General features: G+C 47.9%; 8 protein-coding genes and 1 non-coding gene across 9 annotated transcripts; 4 read left to right on the forward strand and 5 right to left on the reverse strand.

Annotated features, from left to right (window-relative positions):
* Window positions 1-1102: 1102 nt before the first annotated feature.
* On the forward strand, window positions 1103-2941 carry ALT_2457 (uncharacterized protein; the record flags this gene model as incomplete). Its single annotated transcript, XM_033562875.2, has 1 exon — window positions 1103-2941. One exon carries the CDS (start codon window positions 1103-1105, stop codon window positions 2939-2941), a length of 1839 nt encoding a protein of 612 aa, XP_033418766.2.
* A 1376-nt stretch (window positions 2942-4317) lies between these two features.
* ALT_2458 (SDR family NAD(P)-dependent oxidoreductase) lies at window positions 4318-5109 on the reverse strand (the record flags this gene model as incomplete). The annotated part of the gene is made up of 1 exon (XM_089599346.1): window positions 4318-5109. One exon carries the CDS (start codon window positions 5107-5109, stop codon window positions 4318-4320), a length of 792 nt encoding a protein of 263 aa, XP_089456492.1.
* Window positions 5110-6731: 1622 nt separating this feature from the next.
* On the reverse strand, window positions 6732-8462 carry ALT_2459 (Zn(II)2Cys6 transcription factor domain-containing protein; the record flags this gene model as incomplete). Its single annotated transcript, XM_033562877.2, has 3 exons — window positions 6732-7037; window positions 7108-7704; window positions 7914-8462. 3 exons carry the CDS (start codon window positions 8460-8462, stop codon window positions 6732-6734), a joined length of 1452 nt encoding a protein of 483 aa, XP_033418768.2.
* A 1482-nt stretch (window positions 8463-9944) lies between these two features.
* On the forward strand, window positions 9945-11058 carry ALT_2460 (retinol dehydrogenase 12; the record flags this gene model as incomplete). Its single annotated transcript, XM_033562878.1, has 3 exons — window positions 9945-10442; window positions 10498-10719; window positions 10807-11058. 3 exons carry the CDS (start codon window positions 9945-9947, stop codon window positions 11056-11058), a joined length of 972 nt encoding a protein of 323 aa, XP_033418769.1.
* A 3235-nt stretch (window positions 11059-14293) lies between these two features.
* On the forward strand, window positions 14294-15136 carry ALT_2461 (DODA-type extradiol aromatic ring-opening family dioxygenase; the record flags this gene model as incomplete). The annotated part of the gene is made up of 1 exon (XM_033562880.2): window positions 14294-15136. The coding sequence occupies one exon, from the start codon at window positions 14294-14296 to the stop codon at window positions 15134-15136; it is 843 nt and encodes a 280-aa protein (XP_033418771.2).
* Window positions 15137-15870: 734 nt separating this feature from the next.
* On the reverse strand, window positions 15871-17307 carry ALT_2462 (fungal specific transcription factor domain-containing protein; the record flags this gene model as incomplete). The annotated part of the gene is made up of 1 exon (XM_033562881.2): window positions 15871-17307. One exon carries the CDS (start codon window positions 17305-17307, stop codon window positions 15871-15873), a length of 1437 nt encoding a protein of 478 aa, XP_033418772.2.
* A 1557-nt stretch (window positions 17308-18864) lies between these two features.
* ALT_2463 (putative MFS monocarboxylate transporter) lies at window positions 18865-20355 on the forward strand (the record flags this gene model as incomplete). The annotated part of the gene is made up of 5 exons (XM_033562882.2): window positions 18865-18896; window positions 18965-19181; window positions 19234-20004; window positions 20059-20156; window positions 20202-20355. The coding sequence occupies 5 exons, from the start codon at window positions 18865-18867 to the stop codon at window positions 20353-20355; spliced, it is 1272 nt and encodes a 423-aa protein (XP_033418773.2).
* Window positions 20356-20719: 364 nt separating this feature from the next.
* On the reverse strand, window positions 20720-20791 carry ALT_t057. Its single transcript has one exon. It is a non-coding gene; the product is annotated as a tRNA-Ala (tRNA).
* A 211-nt stretch (window positions 20792-21002) lies between these two features.
* ALT_2464 (MscL family protein) lies at window positions 21003-21708 on the reverse strand (the record flags this gene model as incomplete). Its single annotated transcript, XM_033562883.2, has 4 exons — window positions 21003-21065; window positions 21116-21260; window positions 21324-21524; window positions 21572-21708. The coding sequence occupies 4 exons, from the start codon at window positions 21706-21708 to the stop codon at window positions 21003-21005; spliced, it is 546 nt and encodes a 181-aa protein (XP_033418774.1).
* Window positions 21709-21944: the final 236 nt, after the last annotated feature.

Raw genomic sequence — 21944 nt, forward strand, 5'->3', positions numbered from 1 at the left:
CTATCGCAGGTTCGATCCTGTCCAGCGATATACCATAGCTGCAGGACAGCCTTCGGGTAACACAGCTGCTGCATGGTCGCTGACGATTGCATTTGAGCTTCTTCCGCCGGCAAGATTCGCAGGACACTGGATCTTGTCTGGGAGGCCTTTTTGCCCCTGTATCGGATAAGTTTGGAGCAGATTTGCGCTTCATATTCTTTATTGTGATTGTTGAAATGATTGAGGGGTCCGTTGTAGCAACAAGCCGTAGGACCCGAACCTTATTTGGCTATTTCGGTGTCATGCGAGCTTATTAGTCTGACATTTGATGCAAAATCGACGTTGGATGGTTTCTACGGAAAGGAAAGGGAAAGACAAGAGGAAAAGAAACAAAAACAAAAAGATGCTGCACCGCTTCATTATGATTACGTCATCTAAACCAAACACGTTTCCTCCTGCTTGTATTATTTATCTTGGTTAACAATTGAATTCTGCAATCAAGAGAGATAACAATCTAAGCATTGAGTCTAGTCAAGTATCATTAAGCTGGAGGCGAGAAAAGAGATTGACCCACGGAGGCATCGTCTAGTCGATGCGTCTAGGTAGAAAGCCATACCCACTTATCAAAGCATATCAGTTGTGAAGATTTCCCTTAAGTAATCACTTCTCAGATTCTTTATTCTATTTCTGGACTTGTTGAATAGTTGTAATTATCATTTGGTATCAAGGTTGCGTAATATTCCACTACTTCATTAGTGAAGCTCTTCCAGTAACTCTTTTAATCAGTATGCGGATGATTTAATAGTAGGTGTAGTGGTTAGCCAGATCTGAGCAGAGAGGGATACAGTTGTTTAGAATTGTGCAGGTCCCATTTGTCCAGCTGGATCGTAACAGGCAGATTAGGTCTTGAATGTCCGGACACACATAGATGGCCTTGGTAACTCCGTATTGGAAACCAGTTAACTGGCGAGTTTGGTTAATTGCCAAGACCACTAACAAACTCTGGATAGCCGCACATTCCGCTGATCTGATCCGCATTCTTTCGCGTCTGAGGTCAGCCTTACTCATCCCGTCAGGACCCGCGTGAAACCAGCCGTATCTACAAAACGCTACATCCGTAGCGATGATTCAGCAGTCAGCAGATGCCTCCCAACAACAGTTCGTATTCGTCGGGGGCCCCGTCCTCAAGAAGGAAGCCAGCCGTCTGCGGTCAACTCTCGTGAGACAGGCGCTCGCCCAGAAACGATCGCAAAGATGGCAGGATGCGGCGAACAAGTTGGATTCAATGTTAGCTTCAAGGCGGGAAGACAAGAGCATCGACCAATGCACATGCCGCTCGACAGCAGCCGGCGAGGGTTTGAAGAAACTATATCCTGATTTGCTGACGGTTGACGGCTCTCGGCTCCCCGTATTGATCAATGATCCCAGGAACACCGACCAACGGCCTCGGCTCCTTCCGGCCCAATTGAATTGTTGCTTGACGTGCGGACGGCTCCAGCAACCGTCTCCAGATGGGTCCCACGGCCAGCTGCGGAGTTATCCCAACCCTACATTGCTCGGCGCATATCGCTCGAATCCATTTCTACCCATGGATGCTACTGCCGCTAAGCTCAAAGCAACCGAGCTGCTGGATTTTGCCGCGACTACAATCTGGCCGCATTTTCGGCCCGTGGACTACACTGGAAATGGGTATCGGTCATGGGCTTTTCCGATGGAGGACAGGATGCAATTATATGCTGTCTTATACGCAGCATCGTGCCACCGGGATGTGCTCCGCATCACGTATGGCGCGGAAGATCCCATATTAGACTCCAAGGAACGGATGGAGATCAGAGGGCTGGCCCTTCGGACATTGCGCATGCAGGTTGCTAAACTATCTGAACTCACATCTCCAACAACCCGCCTTGACGGAGTCATAATGTGTATACTGTACCTGGCAGTACATGAACTTCATAAGGGGAAAATGGCTCGCGATCGTAGCTTGTTTACTCCTCCTTTCAGCCGCCTGCAGGCATTAGATGTTTATGGCGGTGGGATATATCATCCGTTACATTGGAACACAATGCAGGAGATAATTCAACGATCGGGTGGAATTGAAAAAATCGCGACTGCTCGGCTGATTTGGCTGCTCAGTCTGTCTGACCTTTTCGGCGCTTTCCGGGTTATCCGCAAGCCAATCTATCCGATGATGACTGTTGCAGGGAGGCCGTTGGCTCTGGAGCGTCCCGGGCTGCTGTTCCAACCACACGGATACCATGATACTCGTTCAATCCTTCTCTCTCCAGGCTTCGGATTTCAGGTACTCTCTTCCATCTGGCCGCCAGTGAAGCAGGATATAGCTGCGGTCTTCATCCATCTAGGCGAATACTCCGCCGTCGTCCAACACTACGCACGCACTAAATGCGACGACGTGGTTCTAGATCTATTAGGCGACAGCAGGAACCTCGTCCACCATCGCCTACTCTCTCTACCAGACGAGAGCGGACCCTGCGAGCTCATCTTCGAACTGCCGGATTCTCATCAGACCACGGATACAGAATCCGAGCAACATAAGCTATCGCTTTTGCTCTCTCAGCAGATATACCACACCTGCCGTCTCAGCGCCCTGCTGTACGCATTGCACGTTACATTCCCGATCCCCCATTTTCGGGCGCCGGCGCAATCTATCCTCAGTGCCCTTGTACCGCGAATTGAATGGTGCCGTGCGCGCAATGTCTCACAGCCGGTGCTTGTTTGGTGCCTGGCTGTAATACTTAGTGTGCTAGGCGAGAACACCCCTGAATTCGGGGGTCTGGTCTCATATATGGTCTCAATGGCTCGGGAGGAAGCGGCGGTCGACTCTGTGCCCACGCTTTTGGCATTCCTTCAATCCTTTGCCTGGGTGGATGCAGCCGTTGGAAATGACTGGACAAATCTGTGGGAGAGGATATTTCATCGAGCGAATACTAGATTTTCATTATAAATAGGCAGACAGAGATAGATTAAATACCCTTTCAATATGCACCTAAACTGAAATAGTTAAAGATTGAAAATGCAACCTGGAGAAAATGCTACGCCTTGCTGCTACGCTTTCTGCTACTTAACCCACCCCACCTCAAAAGGATTGGCTATTACGCCTGCTAAGCAAAGGCTAGCATTAACCTAGCAGAGAGCCATACCCCTGGAAGACACGCTAACCCTACCTTGGAAGCAGGATTGTCGCCGCTGATTGGATGATGGCTGAACAACGTTGAAATTTCTGCTAGGTAACCAGATTAAACACAGCAGACAACAAAACCCGATTCACATGTCAGGTAACCCTTGGCCATTTGGAACCGAAGACCATTCATTGCAAATAAAAGGGTAAGAGTAAGGAAAAAGAAGTGCATTGCAGTTGATATCGGCCTTTGTATTATGTATGAAACTATATCCTAAGAGCGCGTATTTCTCAATCATGTCATTCGGCCCGGTCTAAGTACAGGAATGATTAAGGCTCCTGAGCAATGACAGTTTGTGTTGACCGAAATATGGGACTGTTAGTTAGCTTGGGAAGGTGGAGAAGGTGCTAGCGCGTTCCTGTGAGCCAGTATGGTCTGGGGTATTGCGACCCTTGCGCCGTTCGCGGGACCGAGGGTTTAGATAGCTTCCTTTCGTCAGTTCTCTAGCTAGTAGCCATTCATATGATCATCTTCGTTTCTCACCAGCTTCATGAAAGTATGCCACAGATCAGTGCTGACCTATCGTACTTACCTACAGAAGTTCTAATTGAGATAATCATTTGCCGTAATTTGTTAGATCAAATGTGTCTCTCCCCTGACTTGTAAGTGGATGCTCTTACTATCAACAGGCCAGGTGCAGCTCGATTTGGATCTGAGAGAGTTGAGTATGGGGATCTACTACTTAAAGATATCCTCTTCGCACAATCTACAACAAAAGCAGGCAGGTCAAACCGGCACCTTCATAAGGAAGATTGACATTGGACAGGAAATACGTCCCTGATCTGCAATGGAATGACACGATTCTGATTTCAATTTCTAATGACATAAAGCACAATCTAGCCTTATAGAGCTCATCCATCATGGTGCATATATGCTTCGACTCTAAGAGACCTCTGTGACTGCTCCCATTCTTCGATCCCCACTACACCCACTTTGAGAAAGCAGTCATCCTCATCAATACGCTTTCTTAGTGGCCCGTTGAGCAGTTCTGTCACATCCCACTTTGCCCATACAAACCTCCCATGCAAGAACCTTGCCTCGGGAGACGCAGCCCACACAGCAAACTGCCCTGGTAAATTCTCTGCATCGGCGTCAGCGTTCTCTGCATACCTTCAGCAGATCTTCAAAGTGGCGCATGCTACTAACCATCGTCCCATCGAGGGTCATCCTTCTCGAAACCCGCGAGTTCCGCCAGTTCTGTGAAGACACCGCCGGGATGGTAGCTAACTATCTGGAGCTCTTCCGGAGGGATGTCCTTAGCGATCTGCTGCACTAGCATTGTCCCCGCACTCTTAGTGGCTGCGTAGCTTGGGTACTGGCCGGTGAGTTTACTCTCGTGGATTGCAAGAGAAGCCAAATTGATAAGTGCCTTGCCCGCCCTCGTCAGCATCAAGTCACCTGAAAGTATACAATGGTCTGCGCTCACTTTTTGGCGGACTTTAGCACCTGGCTGCTTGTACAACCGTTCGGTAAAGTCAAGGTGCGTCCGTACATTGATAATGTACTCTTCCCACACCTTGTCCCTGCCTAGGTCGAGAATAGGCTGCGCTGAGAGCTTGGCTGCGTTAAGCACCACGACGTCGACAAAAGTATTGTCGTTTGCTAGGCCATTCCACAGCCTATCGACGGACTCGGCGTCGGCAATGTCGCATCTGAGCCCTACGGTCTGAGTGGAGGGAAACTCGGATGCGAGGCGTGTTGCGGCGGAGGCAACCAAGTTGTCCCGCCGGCCGACGATGATAAGCCTTTTTGCGCTGGCCTGGGCGAAAGCCCGCGCGATAGCATAACCTATGCCCGTGTGGCCGCCCGTGATGAGCACAGTCTTCCCTGCCTGCGAGAGCTCGGGCCGCGACGGCGCGATGGCATGATAGGGAGCATTGTGAACTGTCTGGGTGAAGGCGAAGCCTGGTGGCAAGGTGATAGTAGAAGACATGGTTGTTTTAACAGGCTGAGGCTGAGGAACTCGAATAGAGACTCTGGAGTCTGAAAGTTGACACTCAAGGAGATATATAGTTAGGGTACAAGGCTATGAACAAACCATGCACATCTCAAAGGGAAATAAGCTCTATTTATGAGTTTCACACTCCCTTTCTTACACTTCCTAGAACCAGCCCTACAACGGCGCATCCGGTTCCCGCCACTTCTGTTAACAAAGACGGTGATAGGGGCCACTACAAACCTTCGCATGGTCCATCATGTTGCCAACTCCGCAATAACATGTCAAACACATCAAACTCCGCAACATACTTCAAACTCCGCAAAGCCTCCGCCGGATCCCAGTAAGAACTATATGCGCGATTTTGGAGGCCTGTACTCTCAACGCAGCCCTTGTCCGCACTATTCTCTCGCTTTCGTCTGAATCAAAGGGCCGTTCACCCAATGGCTAGTTACATGGTCAAATGTTGATTGCCGGAACTCGGCGACTACGCTACCGATCCGGTGCCACCTTTCCCTGGATCCCATTAGGGCGCTTAGCCATGAACTTAGCAACTTTGTTATGTCTTCTAACTACGTGGAATCATGTCAACTCGGCGCGAGATTATAGGACGCATATACCCATGGTCTATCCGCAGTCTCCACGAGCCAGTACGAATTTGGCCGCACTTATGTTCTGCTCCAGGCAAAAAAGGGTCAGCACTGCTCCTTGGAGATGCCGTTTCGATCAACTATCGCCCGATAAAACTAGTGAGAGGTGATGGAAATGAGACTGGTATGGAAGTAAAAACTGGCGGAGGTTGCACCGATACTCATCAGCAGAGTACTGGAAAAATGCTTTATTTGCAAAATTTCCGGCGCTAGGAGTCATAAGCTAGATTGGTGGCGTCGACCTTCCGGATCCATCTGTAAATTATTGTCCTGGCTCTCCGTCCGGCAATGGAGTGGCCGTGTAACGGATCATTATGAGTGGACCTTTGTCCCGTGCTGCGCTAGAATTCGTTATTCTTCTTCACCCCTCAGCCAGCACTACGAGTCACACTGACAGCCTGTGTTGGGACACAGACTTGACTAAGCAGACCATGGATAATATTTGGGACCGTTGATGGCACATGAATACTCATGCTGGTTTCAGGATTGAGATACGACAGGCAGGGGGCTTGGCTGTTCAACCTTCTCTCGTTGTGTGTATCCTGCTCATCCGGTAGTTAGCCAGCGTGACACATATATGGACCTGTCCGCCTAGCAGCATATACGCGGCGCAGAGGGACCCAGGACATCTTTCCCAATATGAGTAAAGGGGACAGGGAGCTTATATTCACCTTTTTCCATCATCGACATGCGTCTTAAGCCTCCCTGTTAGGGCCCCCACCCACCCCCCAACCACTGCTGGATATGACGGCTAGACTTCTTAGTGGATGAGCCTTTGAATCTGCAAAAAAGGGAACTCTAAATCGGTCACAGAGATGATGTCGTAGATGGATGAAGAGGGGATGCACCATCCCCGATAATAAATTGTTCCATCGTCGCAACACCTACAAAGCTACACGCGAACAAGACCAGTTAGTAAGGCACAACCAGAGAAGCTTGGGGACAGTTGGAAGAGGAGGGGTATGAGACTCACGCAGCAAGCATGATCCATGAGAGGGGATCGACATCCACAGGCTTAGCCACCTTGGCAAAGTCCTCGATGAAAAAGTTCTGCACAAATATCTGCCGTTGTCGATGCCACGCGAGGAAGAAGGCGGGGCTGCTATCAGCTCTCCAGAGGGAGCCAGATGCCGTCCACCGGTGCACGCGTACAAAATGTCCCGGGTCAGGCATGTCGGTGTCCTTGGAACCTGACCACTTGAGCAGTGCATAGAAGGCGATAAATGAGTAGCCCATGAGGATGGTCCGTCGGAGGGACTCATTGATGATCCAACTCTGGAGCATACACATTCAAATCAGTCAGGGTGGCCATTAGAGAGCAGAATAAGTGGCGCTAGAAACATACCTCCCACGACTTGGGAGCTCTCTGCCTCACCTCGGCTTCTTCCAGGAGACACATCTCTGCCAAGTTGTCTCTGTATTGTTCGAGCTCGAGGAGCCATGCTTCGAGAATAGTCATATCCCGCTCTGCCTGGGAGCGGAGCCCAATATCCCCATCGAACACCCTCAAAACTTGGTACATCCAGAGAGCCTGCGTGTTCGCTAGTTTTTCATATACTGTATTTGCCGCGCGAGTCCCCACATCAGCCGGGCCCTGAGCCTGAGCATGCGCAGTCGTAGTGGTCGTCGACTCGTGCGATTGTGTTGTCTCGTGATGATGACGACGGTGTGCAGCTTCCTTGGGCACCGCCAGGAGATCAGCGACTCCCTCGGAGAGGACACGCAGGGCCCAGTCACGGTTGCTGTCGTTGTGAGCGACATATGCAGACACTGCGGCGTACAGGGTGATTATAGAACGCGGAATGTTTTGACGATAGAGGTGGCGGTGAAGAAAAGGTGCCTCCTTGGTTCGGACAAAGACACTAGGTATCTCCTTGATTGACTTGGTCATGAAGCCGATCTTGGAGTCCGACTGGTAGAGCCTCCAAGGTTGGAAGTCCTCCTGTTCCATGAATGGTGAGCCATGTCAAGCACTAGATAGGGTTCACAGCTGCGTAGTATAAGTCATCATAGTGTCTCGATGGTGACGAAGGTGCTCTCCAATGTTGAGATAGAATTGCACATTCAAGTTGGCGTAGGACAGGTGGCAACGCAGGCAATATTAAGCATAATGATGGACTGCGCAGTTCACGAGGACAGCAAATAACTTACAGAAACATCGCGACTTTCATCTATGGGAAACCGGTGATTAGCGTGCAGTGGCGAGCCGGAAATCCTGGATATCGCGGTCATACTCGTCTGGTCCTGGATTGCTAGAGCGTGCCACGGCTGCATGTCAAAGGGTTGGGGTGTGTCTGTCATGTAATTCGGGAGGTTGTCGAAGTTTAAAAAGGACAGGTCGAATGAGGGTGTTGGGCCGACGAGTGGCATCTGAGAGTTCTCCGCGTCAGCAGCACTGGAAGCGACCAGCTCTTGGATCAGAGGAGGCCCACGTACTGAGGGGTTGCCAAATTCAAACTCGGCACCAGGAATTATTGACGGTTCATCAGGTGCAATAAGATCTTCGAAGTCAACATCCACGGCGTGTGAGGTAGAGTCGTCCGAACCAGATGCCGCGGGGTTCTTGTGGTAAAGACAAGATAAGCCTCTCTCAGCGCAACGAGTGCACTGCGGAGTTCGCTTGTCGCAGCGCCGTTTGCTGCGGACACAAGCATTGCAGCTTTTCTGGCGCGACTTGTCGCTGGTCCAGGGATTAACCATGGCCCTGCACTATGAGGGACGAGGGAGATCGGGTGTAAACTATTGACAAGTTTCGACGAAGCGAAGGCGGCGAGCGATGGCGATTCTTCAATGCTTCGGTAGGAAGGAAAGGCTATCTTCAGAAAGCTGTACCCAGAACTAACTCTCGTACAGCGACGGGGGATTTGTCAGTAGCTGTCCCCATAACCCAGAATGTTAAGAAAGGGGCATTTATCGATCCCGGCCTGTTATTATTCCAAGGTTGAGCCGTACCATCCGCTTTTTCGCGCTCTGGCGATAGTTAACTAAGTTAACTTAATTCCCAACCGAGCCGCCAACCCGATCGAGCCGCCACCCCCCAATTTGAATTCAACGCGTTCGAATTCGAAGCTATCCAAATCTACCAAAATAGAATGTTATTTAAGTAGATCTAGCTAGGATTATGTGTAGGCATCTAACTCTAGTATGCCCTGTAATAAAGTAATTTAGACTCCTTAGTGGCGTATGTTTTAGAGGTTCAAAAGATAAAGGCGCAGAACTAATGGATGAACCCCTAGTCTCATTGCCTTGCTTATTTCTTGCCTGGATAAGATCCCTAGCCTCCTAGATACTAAATTCTTTTTAGGAGTTATCTAGTTATCTAATATCTAAATTACTTCTTTTCTACTTCTCTTTCTTATTAGCTGTATATAGATCATGGTTTTCCTTACTAGTAGGGCTACACTATGTTAGTCTATGCATAGCCATCTTACAACCCTTAATAAGCTACTGGATAGGTAGTTTTAAAGGTATTAAAGGGCTTTAAGATTATTATTTTAGGAGCTTCTTAAGTAAGAATGCTTGCTTTTGTAATTACTAAAGTATATAAGGTATAGTTAGAGTTGCATTTGGTCGAGTTCACTCAGCTGCAAACACTGAAGGGGATGATACTTCATATGGAAGATTTTAATTGCGGCCAAGACCTGCTGAACGTTACAAAGTGATCGCAGAGATCTAACGGACAAGATTATTGATCATTCTGGCGAGAGGTGGGACCATTATGGATTGTTCACGCTCAATTGAATTGATTACTGATCACTGGGCATCCAACACGCTATTCTTATTTGCAAAATGATGACGGTGCAGAATTCCTCCGACGGAAGAGGGAAAAACATGATACCGGACATAATGTAAGTTGCACCTGTGACTATAACTTGGGAGAGCCATGTTTTACAAAGCCGTAGCTGATCATGTTTTGCCGCCACACGATAAGTAAAGTTCATAACTGTATTCTGATTAGCTGCGATTGTTTGGGCCAACCTTCGGACATCGGAGCAATTTGTTGTGGTTCCAGGCCCATCTGGTTGCTTAGCACCGTGGTTCAGTGATCTGATAGCATCTCATGACACTCACATGCTAATATGCAAAGCTTGTCAAAATGTTGATATACAAAAGCCTTCCCCGATACTACAGCCTCTCTTGCTCCATGACTACATTTCCTATCTCCAGGCACACAAAGCAAGCATGTCTTCACTTGCGGCACAACTGCAATCCATTCCCCTTCCTACGACATCGTTCGCAGGTCAAACCGTTATTATCACGGGCTCAAACACCGGGTTAGGTCTTGAGGCCGCACGACATTTTGTGCGACTAGACGCGGCACGAGTAATTCTTGCGGTGAGATCTGTCAAGAAAGGTGAAGACGCCAAGGCCTCCATCGAAGCCTCCACGGACCGCAAAAATATCGTTGAGGTGTGGCAGGTCGACATGTCCAATTACGATTCCATTAAAGACTTCGTCAAAAAGTGCGATTCGCTAGACAGATTGGATGTTGTCGTTGCGAATGCTGGTGTATTGCGAAACACCTACGAGGAATGTGAAGGAACTGAGATTTCAATTACGGTCAATGTTATCGGAACATTTCTCCTCGCGCTTGGCCTTTTCCCAGTTCTGAGAAGGTCAGGGAAGAAAACAGGACAAGCATCAAGGCTAGTGATAACGAGCTCCGTTGTACATGAAAATGTGTGTCTCCCTGAATCCTTGAGGTAGTAGTCTTCCGAGCTGATTATCTCAAAAGGCAAAATTCCGAGAACGACATGAATCGTCGATCTTTGAAGCCTTCAAAAAAAACGAAAAGCGATATCTTGCAGATCGATACTATACCTCAAAGCTTCTTGAAGTTCTCCTCGTTCGTTCCATATCTGCAGCTATGGAAAAGGGTCCACACGCAGCGGAGCCTGTGATTCTGAATTGTGTTAACCCCGGGTTGTGCCACTCGGAGCTCGACAGGGATATTAAGGTATGATCCGATCATAGTTCTAGCACAATCCAACCTTTCCCTGGCTGCCACCTTGACTGATATGCTAACTTGATTTCCAACTTCCAGGGATTGACTGGCTATATGCTCAGGATCGCCAAAGCATTGATTGCGCGAACAACAGAGGTCGGTGGCCGTACACTCGTTCATAGTGCAGCTGCTGGATTTGAGAGCCACGGCCAATACATGAGCGAATGTAAGGTCAAGGAGCCAAGCAAGTTTGTTCGGAGCAAAGAGGGAGCAATTGCTCAACAACGGGTGCACGAAGAGTTGTTGGAGATTCTGGAGAAGATTCAGCCAGGTATAACAAGCAATATCTGAGGAGATTTAATGGATGGCCTGATAGTGTAATAACCATGGTAGTGTTAGCCATCTAGAATGAATTCCATATGGGATCCTAATTAAGCTATGAGTTGAAATGTTAAATGTGGAAATAGATGAAGTAGTACCTTCAGGCAAATTACCCTGAACGTATGCGTGCCTAACATACAGGGTGTTCATGCACACCACAAGCAGCAATTCCCTAGCCTAGAACAAATATCTGTCTTCTTCGAAACACTAACTAAAGTCTCGAATCCGAGCGGCTGTCAAAAGTCAGGTTCGGATCCCCGAGTCATTAAGGAAGATTCCTGAATATCGGATGGGTGACCGAGCGGGTGTAAAATCTGAATTAACGCTGGATGGGTAGCATCGCATAGTTTGAGTCTCGCCTGTAGCCTTATACATTTCGATCTCTTGGGCTAGCGGTAAAGCTTGCCCTGTGATGTTCGTGAGACGGTGAAGGTTGAAACCAGCCAGTATCTCGGAGGTGTTCTACAGCACCTAACAATATTATGAACATTTCCTGGATCAGAACTGGGTAGCGAGGCTTGACGTGACCTGGTTTGGAGGGAGAAAGTATTGCTTGATATAATGGAAATTCTCATAATCCAAACTGTGAGGATAGAAAGGGAAGGGGGTGGGGGGAGGTTGGTTGGAATACAAAGGATTAGATCGGCATCATGGGGATTTAGTCTCATGCATGATACGTAGGTGAGTGGGATTTCCAACCTCTCCATGCCGGCGTGCTCTAACACTCAGAACTGTTCTGTTGGTGCTTTGCGTGGCCGATTTCCCGAGTCAGGTCACAGGTATAATTAACCAACCAGGCGTTCTGATTGACGCCGAAGATCTAAATTCTCCGCCGGTCTGGCTCTTCTAGGTAATAGATCGCATCAGGTTGGCCCTGCCCGTCAGCATGTCAGGATGCTCCTCGCGAAAAAATTGAGGTGTGGCTGGCTGAACATCCGGTTAATGCAGTGAACCACCCCACCTTTGTGGATGCGCAGCGGCCGTGCAGGCTAACAATGAAATAATAATCAACACAAAACCTGGCCAAGTGCCAACTAGAAGATGTCCAAACTTAATTTAAGCGGCGGGGTATAAACTGGGAGTCTGGGACGCTGTTGCATTATTTCTTTTGGAACATTCATACCTCGCGAACCGCTATTTTGTTTGCCTTACCTTGTTTGAAGATATACTTGGTCAATCCTGAAGAACTCTCACTATATTATTTCTGAATCTGATTTTGCAACATGTCATTTGCGGCCTCTGCTTCGGATATCTATCTTGAAGACGGACACAATCTCGTCGCTACGGTGCAGGATAATGACGGTAACTGGGCAGAGGCAGAGTCTAGAATAGACCTCAACGATTTTCTTGGAAATGAAGACGGTATAGTATTCTATATAAAACTTTTGAAAATAATGCCAAGGGACCTGCCTACTAATGAATGAAAAAAATGTTGAGGTTGGTTTATATGGGACGGTGTGAACTTCTCGGAATCAGCAAACGACATTCGACTGGAGGGAACCCTTCTTACTGCCGAGCTCCAGATGCGAGATGGAGCTTACAGGGAAAGACAAGGCATTGATCTAAATGATCGAATTGCCAATGAGAATGGCCAATTAATGGCGACTCACCTGGGAATTACGTTAACTACCAGATATATACTAGCCACCCAAAGAACATCGGACGGATTCCTACTGGGTACATAATCTATTGGATGACGACCCCTGATCAAGAGATACCCCCAGTTCATAAGCTTGACCTCTGTAGTTTTAGCTACGGCATTTTAATAATCCATTGGGTTTCAGTAAAACGACAACAAAGATAGGCGTATGCTGTAATGCCATTATCTTGCTCAATTGGACAGTACAGGCGCCTTGCCAACCCACTCAGAGTCCCCGTTTATATGGTCCAATACCCAAGTCGCCAAACTCTTTCTAGACAAGAACATACCATCGTCTCCAGTTCCTGTATATGAAGCCTTGACAGGTGCATTGGGCCCATTGGTTAAAAACGGCACTCGGAACAAGATGCACTTAAGTTGCGAGACATCTTGAGATGCTACAAACTCACCAAGCCCCCTAAACTCGTCATAAGCAGACCCGCCTATGATCTTGATAAGAATAACCGATGCTTTCCACTTAAGACCGCCTCTGTCTTGTGGTGCAGGATACGAGCATGTGCCAAGAACCATTGCCCTCTCGTAGTGACTCTCCACTAGAATAGGAAATATGCGTTTCATAGCATCGGTCACAGGCTTAACCATTCGAGATCAACATGTATATTCAAAAGGCAACAGAGTGGGCTGATTCTTTGACGTACCGTTCCTTTTGACTTTGATACGGGTCCTGCAAATGAGACAAAGATGGTAGGACCGGAAGTTGCCGCGCGCTGGAAGCTAGCAATATCTTCCAGAGTGCCTTTCACAACTGAGACATTTGCACTGTTGCGTATCTCATTAGGAAGCTTCGCTGGGCTTCGCACATAAAGGGTTAATGTGTGCCCTTGCAACATTGCGGCGTTGCAAAATTCTAAGCCCGATGGCCCTGACACAAGTTGAGAAAGTCAACCTCAAACATCATTTGTAACCGAAATGGCTCACCAGTAGCTCCAATAACTAGTATGTGTGCTCCCATCCTCAGACGGCTGTATCACTCGATGGGGTAGCGATAGGATGCGCAACAATGAATGATTCTGTTTGGTAATGCTTGAGGAAAACCAGGATGAGCTGTGAGTGAAGTTTTAGGAATTCCAGCTCCTGGAGTTGACCTGGGTACGTATAGAAGACGGACTTCGGACTTCTATACGTACCCCGGATGCAAATTGCATCCGACTGACAAATCCTCATGTTGAGTTTAACTAACCCGAGCACCCATGGTTACGGAACGTACGTCAGGTCCGCGGAGGCGATCATCGTTGAATAATCTGCGCAGTTAATCATCTTATGTCTGTAGATGAACCAGTCTCGGTCATTTGGCGCCATTATTTCTAAGCAACTGCTTTGCGGAAGCAAATTGCCCACGCCTACAATCGGAAATGTTGTCCCCGACAATGAAGACTATGAAACATTTGTGCACGCAAAGTGCAGCTTTCTAAGAGTTTCCTCTGCTTGAACTCGGAAGCTCTTGTATCCGGTGGTACAATTCAAAGATATTTAAGCATCCAAGCGCATAGTACTTGAGAATCCAGAGTTCTTTTCCCTACTCCATCTTCTGTTCAAATCAACGCGATGGGTGGCTCCGAAAGGGCGCGTGCTATGTTCTTTTCCCATGGGTCTGGCCCCTATGTGCTAATGGGAAATGACCACCAACGACCGTTGGTCAACGTTTTGCAATCCCATGCCCACATCCTCGACAATGCCTGCGGCATCATCATTTTTACTGCCCACTGGGAGACGACGCACCCTCACATATCTGCAGCGTCCAATCCACAACTGTACTATGACTATGCTGGCACACCTGGTCTTCCACAGGAGGCATTCGAATACCGATACAATGCGCCAGGAGACCCTGATTTAGCAGCTCGGATCTCCAGCACTTTACAAGCTGCAGGATTCCAGCCGATATTGGATACTGAAAGAGGATGGGACCACGGGGTGTTTGTGCCCTTGATTGTCATGCGGCCACAAGCAGATTTGCCTGTCATCCAGATGAGCATACTCAAGGGAGAATCAGATGAGTCTGAGGCAGAGAAAAATCTCAGATACGGTGCTGCCATGGAAAGATTCAGAGATGAAGGTTATGTGTTCTTGTTCAGCGGCTCCTCATATCACCATCTGGCAAAAGTCTTGGAGGCACTCCCAGAAAGAATGGGGAATGGAAAGGTGGACGTGTCAACGCAAGAATTCGAAGCTGAGCTTGAGCGTGTTGCTGCAATTTCGGATGCAGACAAGAGGTCCGCTATACTGAGAACATGGCGGCAATTTCCTCAAAGCTACGAGGCACACCCCGCTGGCAAAGCAGAGCATTTCATGCCCTTCCTAATCGGTGCTGGCGCGGCTGGGAACGACAAGGGTGAGAGGACACAATCCTGGGAGCTGTTCGGGGCCACCATGAGCACCTTTGTGTGGTGAATTTCGAATCCAAGTCCGACCGGAATTGTTAGGAATAGATTAAGTTTGCATGTACGAGTCAAGGAGCTTTTAGCCTTTTAGTTGATGTAGTCAGAACTGCATAGACCGTCAGTGTCCCACTTCACCCTATCTAAACCTGCCTGCCGACAGGTTGAGACCGAAACAAAATCAGGAGACTCAATTGACTAGTAAGCCATATCGTTTCTAGTCACAATGTCATAGACTGGTCGTCATCCAAATCTACATAAAAGTAAATCCGTACGTTTCTGGATTTAACGACAATGGTGAAAGTAAGCTGGCAGATGGAGATATCTGCAGTTTAGGAATTAGACCAGAAAAAATCCTAGCAGCAATGGAACATAGGTGGGGTATGTTGCCCATAAGCCCGTGTGCAAGCTGCATACTACTAGCTCTGCCGTTGGCATAAGACAAAATTTTCTGCGCCATAGTTAATAAAATGGACTTTCTTTTCTCATCTTGATTGTCAATGTAACTTGCCTGCCCATAACCTGGAAGACCTGAAGCGATACTAACGCTTGGTGAAGTGGAAGTCTCCGTGCCGTTTGCTGCTTTTGAAATGGCATGGAGCGCTAGTCTTTCAAACTCGAAGCATAAATCCAGCAATAATTGTACCTCGAGGATCTTGTCTTGTTGGACCCTTGACAGGAATTCGACGAGATGACCAATGTATCGCGTGTGGGAATGTGCTTGTGCATCTGTAGGGTTCTCAAGCACTATCGCCACCAGAGTGATGCAGGCAGATATAGGATAGCGTAGAATATGCCTAGGAGGCAATCAGAAGGATGATATTTTGCACACCCAGGGGAACATACGTACCAGAGATGTCCGGGTTGCTCATAAGGCAAGTATTGCAGTATATGTATTATTTGGGAGGCTGCCGATGCCTGAATGATTCTTGAGGACTGAATTTGTCGAATTGCACTAATATCGCCTTCCTGGTTAAGGTGTGCTGCAAAGCCATGAATTTCACTGAGGGTGCAATAGTAAGCAAAATGTAATAAGATGATAGGCTCCCTGGCAGTTGGCGTCGTTGGCCAGACAATACGATCAGGTTGAAAACTCGACGGAAGCTTCGCTTTCCAATTCTCCAGTTGATGGTCAAGCTCCGCCACAAGGTCCAGAAGCTGATGTACATTCTGCCTTCCAACCGATCCCGAGTAAAGCCTTTTCTCGACGCTGGATTCAATCATCGCTAGTTCAGCCTTCAATCGAAAACCAGAGGCTGACATGCTAGTTCCCGGGACATTTCCATCCATTGAAGACGCAGATAGAATCTGATCTGGGTAGTCGATATTTATCGCATCGTCTTCAAATACAGAGGGCAACCCTGTGTTTACAGATACGCTCTTGTCGAGTATATATGCAATCCAGAAGGCCCTCTTATGGCGGTTAGCGGCGGCAGGGTCAAGGACCGAGTAAAATTCCCTTCGGTGTAATCCAAACGTCAATGATAGACGTGCGGCCGCATATACGAGAACGGACGTTGTTCGTACATCACTCGATCCCTGCGTATATATAGCCATGGCAAGAAGCGCTTCTAGGCCTAAAACGTCTGCCGCTCGTAGGGCAATGACTGAATACATGCTGAATGCGTTCTTGAAGAACTGCCACGACAGTTCCGTCATCTCGCTATACGAGCCCCTGGCAGTCCGCAGCTGAATCGCGACCGCTATCGTAGCATTCAACATGGCCCAGCGTCCAGGTTGCTTCCCTGGTGGAACAGTAGGGTCTGAATAGTGTTGTTCCAGAAGATCCATTAGGACAGGGACATCAAATAGCGGTAGGACGTGATTGGCCTCAGTAAAGGCCACCTCAAACATGGATTGGAGCTGGGATTTTGGAGGGAGTTGGATAAAGACCGAGCTGGTGAAAGGGCCGCGGTTTGCTTCCAACCTGAGCTTTCTCACATTTTGCTCCGGAAACATTCTGAACAACTTCTCCCTAAGAGCCGATTTTACCCTCTCATAACCATCGGATATTATCGATGGCCCAGATAACCTTGCTTCTGACTCACAATAAATCGGCTCGTGCCTCTGTTCATTGCGGGAGGCAGTGGTGAATGAATTCCCCGCACCTGATAAAGTAGACTCAGTCCTGTTCTCGCATGTTCCCGAGGCCGTCTGTGCCTGCTGTTCCTCTGCCCACGCCATGGTATTGTTCGCCGACCCCACAGGAGCATTTGCCGCACGGCGCACAGAAGCCTCTAATTCCCTAACTCGAGTCTCGAGCTTCCCTAAATAGGCTTTTCTGGAGTAGAGTTAGTCGATGACAAGAGCTGGTCTCAAGATGTCAGCTGACGTTTTCCCTCGACCTCTCCGTCTCACTCCCTGGTAAATACAAGTCAAATGGCGCTCTGCACACGGGGTACACTGAGGAATGTTGCCGTCACATCGTTTCTTTTTCTGTTGACATCGTAGACATGCCTACCGCAAGCTGTTAAGGAGACTCACAATCCTGGACAAGATTCTCTTACGTTGGCGGTTCTTCTACCTCGTTCAGTAAGTGGCAAATCCTTGCCCTTTGCTGTAGACTGCATGCCGACAAACAATCCCAATAGACACCTGGTAACTGACTGTTACAATGCGCTGATTCAAATCAAGGTGGGCCGCTAAGATGAAATATTTGAGGAATACTAACCAGTCAACGCGGACCAAAAAGACGTGTGAGCATCAACCTATCGCTTCTCGATATTGGTGCGACAACAGGATGGATTTCCGTCGGAAGCAAATTGCATCCGGCTGAGAAACCCTCCCGCGATGACTTCTGGTTAACTCAAGGTTGCAGCCAATCACAGCATTAAGATTAATGAAGTAGCGTCGATTGTGGGTGCGGAAACTCTATTCCTAAGCATTGTTACAGAAGCATATTCCCACACCTGCTAAGATGGCTGTGATGCTTTAGGAACTATCTAAAGGCGCCCTCCCTATTCTTGGTAGTTACTAAAAATCATAATAGCATGGTGTTCTCCCTGTCACCTTATCTACTGCTGGCTCAACCTTCTCTGTCTAAGCGTTCAAAGTAGCCATATTATGGTATTGGTATGATATTAGTGCCTTCAGGCCATAGCCATAGCTCTTCTTTCTTTAGCATCAATTCGGAAATAGGAAGACACTTTTAGTAAAGCTAACAAAATTTTTCTATTAACTATATTCTTCCTATGATAATATTAAACACCCTATTGCACAATACAGGTGAAAAGAGCATAGGGACCACCGGACCAGGGGAGTCACGTGTTCCACAGTCGTGTCAGTCAAAAATGTATTATGTTGCTGTCTGGCTATATCACCTCACTAACAAGCAGAATCTGCTCAGAGATAGGATGAGAATTAAGAACCTCCGTCAGTCTTGTTTAGGATTGTCCGCAGCAATTTCATACATTGGACGGGGTGTGGTTGCGTCGGCCTTCCCTGTGTCATCGGAGCTTCCGCGGACTGTCCATGGCGGCGCGGGATGTTAATGGTAGGGAATACAGTTGTTCAATTCCAGCCTTGAATATTGTCCCTCCGTGGAGTCTCCGACTATCCTGTATTACGCCCAGTAAAGGCTCAATGACTGACATTATATAACGATGTCTTCTCCTACTCCATAGCGGACTCTTCATCGTATCAAACACCCACTACAGTCACACCGTCCGACAACAAGAGGATCGTCTTTCTCCTCATTCAAGCTACCTTGTTTACCAAATGACATCGGAGCGACGAATCGATATGACTGACGAGAAGCCACCTAGCGAGTACACGTACGCACAGAACTCAACAGCACAAAACAAAATTTCGCGGGACGGACTAACTCATGGCATTTCTCTAGACCACGAGCGAACTTGACCATTCTGGGCTCTTTTACCGGACTTTTCTGCACTGTGGGCTTCTTGAACTCGTTTGGTGTCTTCGAAGAATACTATGCGAAGAATCAGCTTGCGGATAAGTCTGAATCGACAATCGCATGGCTTGGGGCACTCAGTATCTTCTTTGTCTTCTCCGTGTCCGTAGTGTCTGGCCCTCTGCTTGACGCCTTTGGACCAAGGGTGAGTCCCTCGTACTACATTTTAACTGCTATGTAGCTAACAGGCCGCTTAGCTATTGCTCTATGTTGGCTCGTTCGGGACTGTATTCTCAATCATGATGACCTCGCTTTGCAAGGAATTCTACCAGTTTATTCTTGCACAGGGTATCTTGCTCGGTGCGTCTCTAGCACTTTTGGTCTGCCCCATGCTTGCTCTCGTCGGTCAGTATATCAAGATCAAGCGTGGAGCCGCTATGGGAATCGTCATTGCAGGTTCATCCCTAGGTGGTGTTATCTGGCCCATTGTCATTAACGAGCTGCTGAAAAAGCCCAATATTCGATTTGAATGGACGATGCGCATCATTGGATTCATGATGATGCCTCTTCTTGCCATTTCCTGCCTCTGCTGTCGGCCTCCTAAGACTCCAATAGCCACGAAGAGGTTGCCAGACAGACCAGACGCCACCGAGGCTGTGATCCCAGAGCAGAAGCCTGTCAGTACTCCCAGAACAGGATTCTCGATCTTGCGAGAGCCCAAAATGCAGGTGACTTGCCTGGCATTTTTCATCACTTATTTCGGCATGTTTTCCCCTTTCTTCTTCACCACATCCTATGCCGTGGCACAGGGCTTCTCCGCCGACTTGTCATTCTACACAATCTCCATTATCAACGGAGCGTCCCTTTTCGGCCGCATTATTCCAGGTATTCTTGCGGATCGATATGGTCGGTTCAACACCTGCATTCTTGCGACACTCTTATCCGGTATCATCGCATTATGCTGGACAACTGCCACATCTGTTGCAGGCTTGGTAATTTGGTCTGCCGCATATGGATTCACTTCTGGGGTACGCCTTGATCCAGCCTTGGTCCCTTCATTAGAAATACTGACACCCTCTTAGGCCATTCTCTCCCTTCAACAAGCATGTGCAGCTCAAATCGCTACACCAAACACCTTGGGCTTATCAATCGGTGCTGTCATGGCATCTACATCTCTTTCGTATGTACCTACATCTTCCAATATGCAAAGCTAACCTTTACACAGCGCAATGGCAGGCATCCCTATCAGTGGCGAACTGGCTGGCAAATACGGGTATCTTTCGCTTTCTATCTACTCCGGTGTCAGCCTCTTAGTCGGTACTTTGCTACTTGTGGTAGCGCGTCTGATGCAGAATCGGGATTTGCTAGCATCTGTCTGAGATTTCGGAATATGCAACAGGTGACCTGATGTCTGAGGTGCCGCAGTGGGATTGTGTAATAGACTGACAGGCTGGCAGCCACAACGTTCATTAGAGTAATGCTGTTCAGCTCTCCTCCTCGTGTTTCTCCTCTCAACTATTTCGATAAAGAAGCCTCACTATGTCTCAATTTTATAGGCTTTAATAAATCCAAGATAAAGGGTTATTAACTCTTCTAATACAATGATGGCTACAAAAGGATCTAATATGGACTGAAAACGTGTTTCAAGCGATAGACTCGACCACGATTGAGAATAGAACCATGAACCCTGCAGAGTAAAGGTGCAAAAAAGGTTGAAGAAAATTAGATCGAAAAGACAAAAAATGGACTCGCGGGGAATCGAACCCCGGACCACCCCCATGCTAAGGGGGTATTATACCACTAAACCACAAGCCCAGTTGTTGGAGGATGGAGAAATAACGTGCTACATAGACCACTTTATCTCAAATACATTCCTAATGTTCACATGATATCGTCATCCCATGTCTAGAGATATCAATAAGGTCAAATCAAACTAGAAGATGATGCAGAATAATGATAAAAAATGTCCATGCTATTGGCTCTCTGTACTTGATTGATAGTAACATCTCTACCCAAAAAGTTCTACCTACTGCTGAGGCGAATCCTCGCGACCGTCCTGCCAGCTGGTACAGTTGACACAGCGCAATGCCTAAACACATTAGAACTCCGGATCTTCCAGATTGAAATAGAGGCATATACCTTCTCACTGATGTACTTCCGACAGTATTTGCATCGGACTGTTTGCTTAATAACTTGATCATGGGAGATCCACGTATAGAGTTGCCCGATCGCATACAATGTGAGACTGACACCAACAAAGCTGATCACTGTCTCGAGGAATGACCTGGCACATTGTCAGCTCAACAAATCCATATGAGTTGTCGGATAATCTTGTTGAAGGTCATACCCATAAGCCAGTACCAGGGCGCCGTCGTTTCGCGCCTGCTCGAGGGTGTTGTACCCTTTTTCCTTGACATAATGCGGCCCGCGTCGGAGCACGGCAAACTTCTCGTCCATGTTGCGATGCAAAAATGGAAGAAGAGCGACAATGGGAAGAATGATATCGGAGACGAAAGAAGTGACCACCTTGGTAAATGCTTGAGCGATACTAATCGATGTCAGTCAATTGCATTTGAGAGGTTGTGACAGTCCTACATCAAACCCAATGCCACCTCGAGCACGTTGTCTCGCACTGCGAAATTGACGAAGCCATCCCAAGCACGCTTGACCGTACTTTCGGCGCTTTGGCCTGCTCGAAGGAGCGCTTCGGTGCTGTCGTCGAGGCGAGGCATGTCGCTGTTGGATGTGTCGAGATGTGATGTTGAAGAGGAAAAGTGTGGAGTTGTGCACCGTGGCGGGTCGATCATTTATATCAGTGTTAAACGCGTGCTTTCATCATCTCGTCATGTGCCGCTGTCAATCAGTAAACACAAAACTTGGAAGCGATTATGCATAACCAATCATTTTACTGGATGGGATTAAGGTTATCACTTCTAGTCTATTTTCTCGGCGTGCTTCCTTGATGGGT

Source organism: Aspergillus lentulus (genome assembly GCF_001445615.1).
Source record: "Aspergillus lentulus DNA, contig: Alt04, strain: IFM 54703, whole genome shotgun sequence".
Taxonomy (NCBI): Eukaryota; Fungi; Ascomycota; class Eurotiomycetes; order Eurotiales; family Aspergillaceae; genus Aspergillus; species Aspergillus lentulus.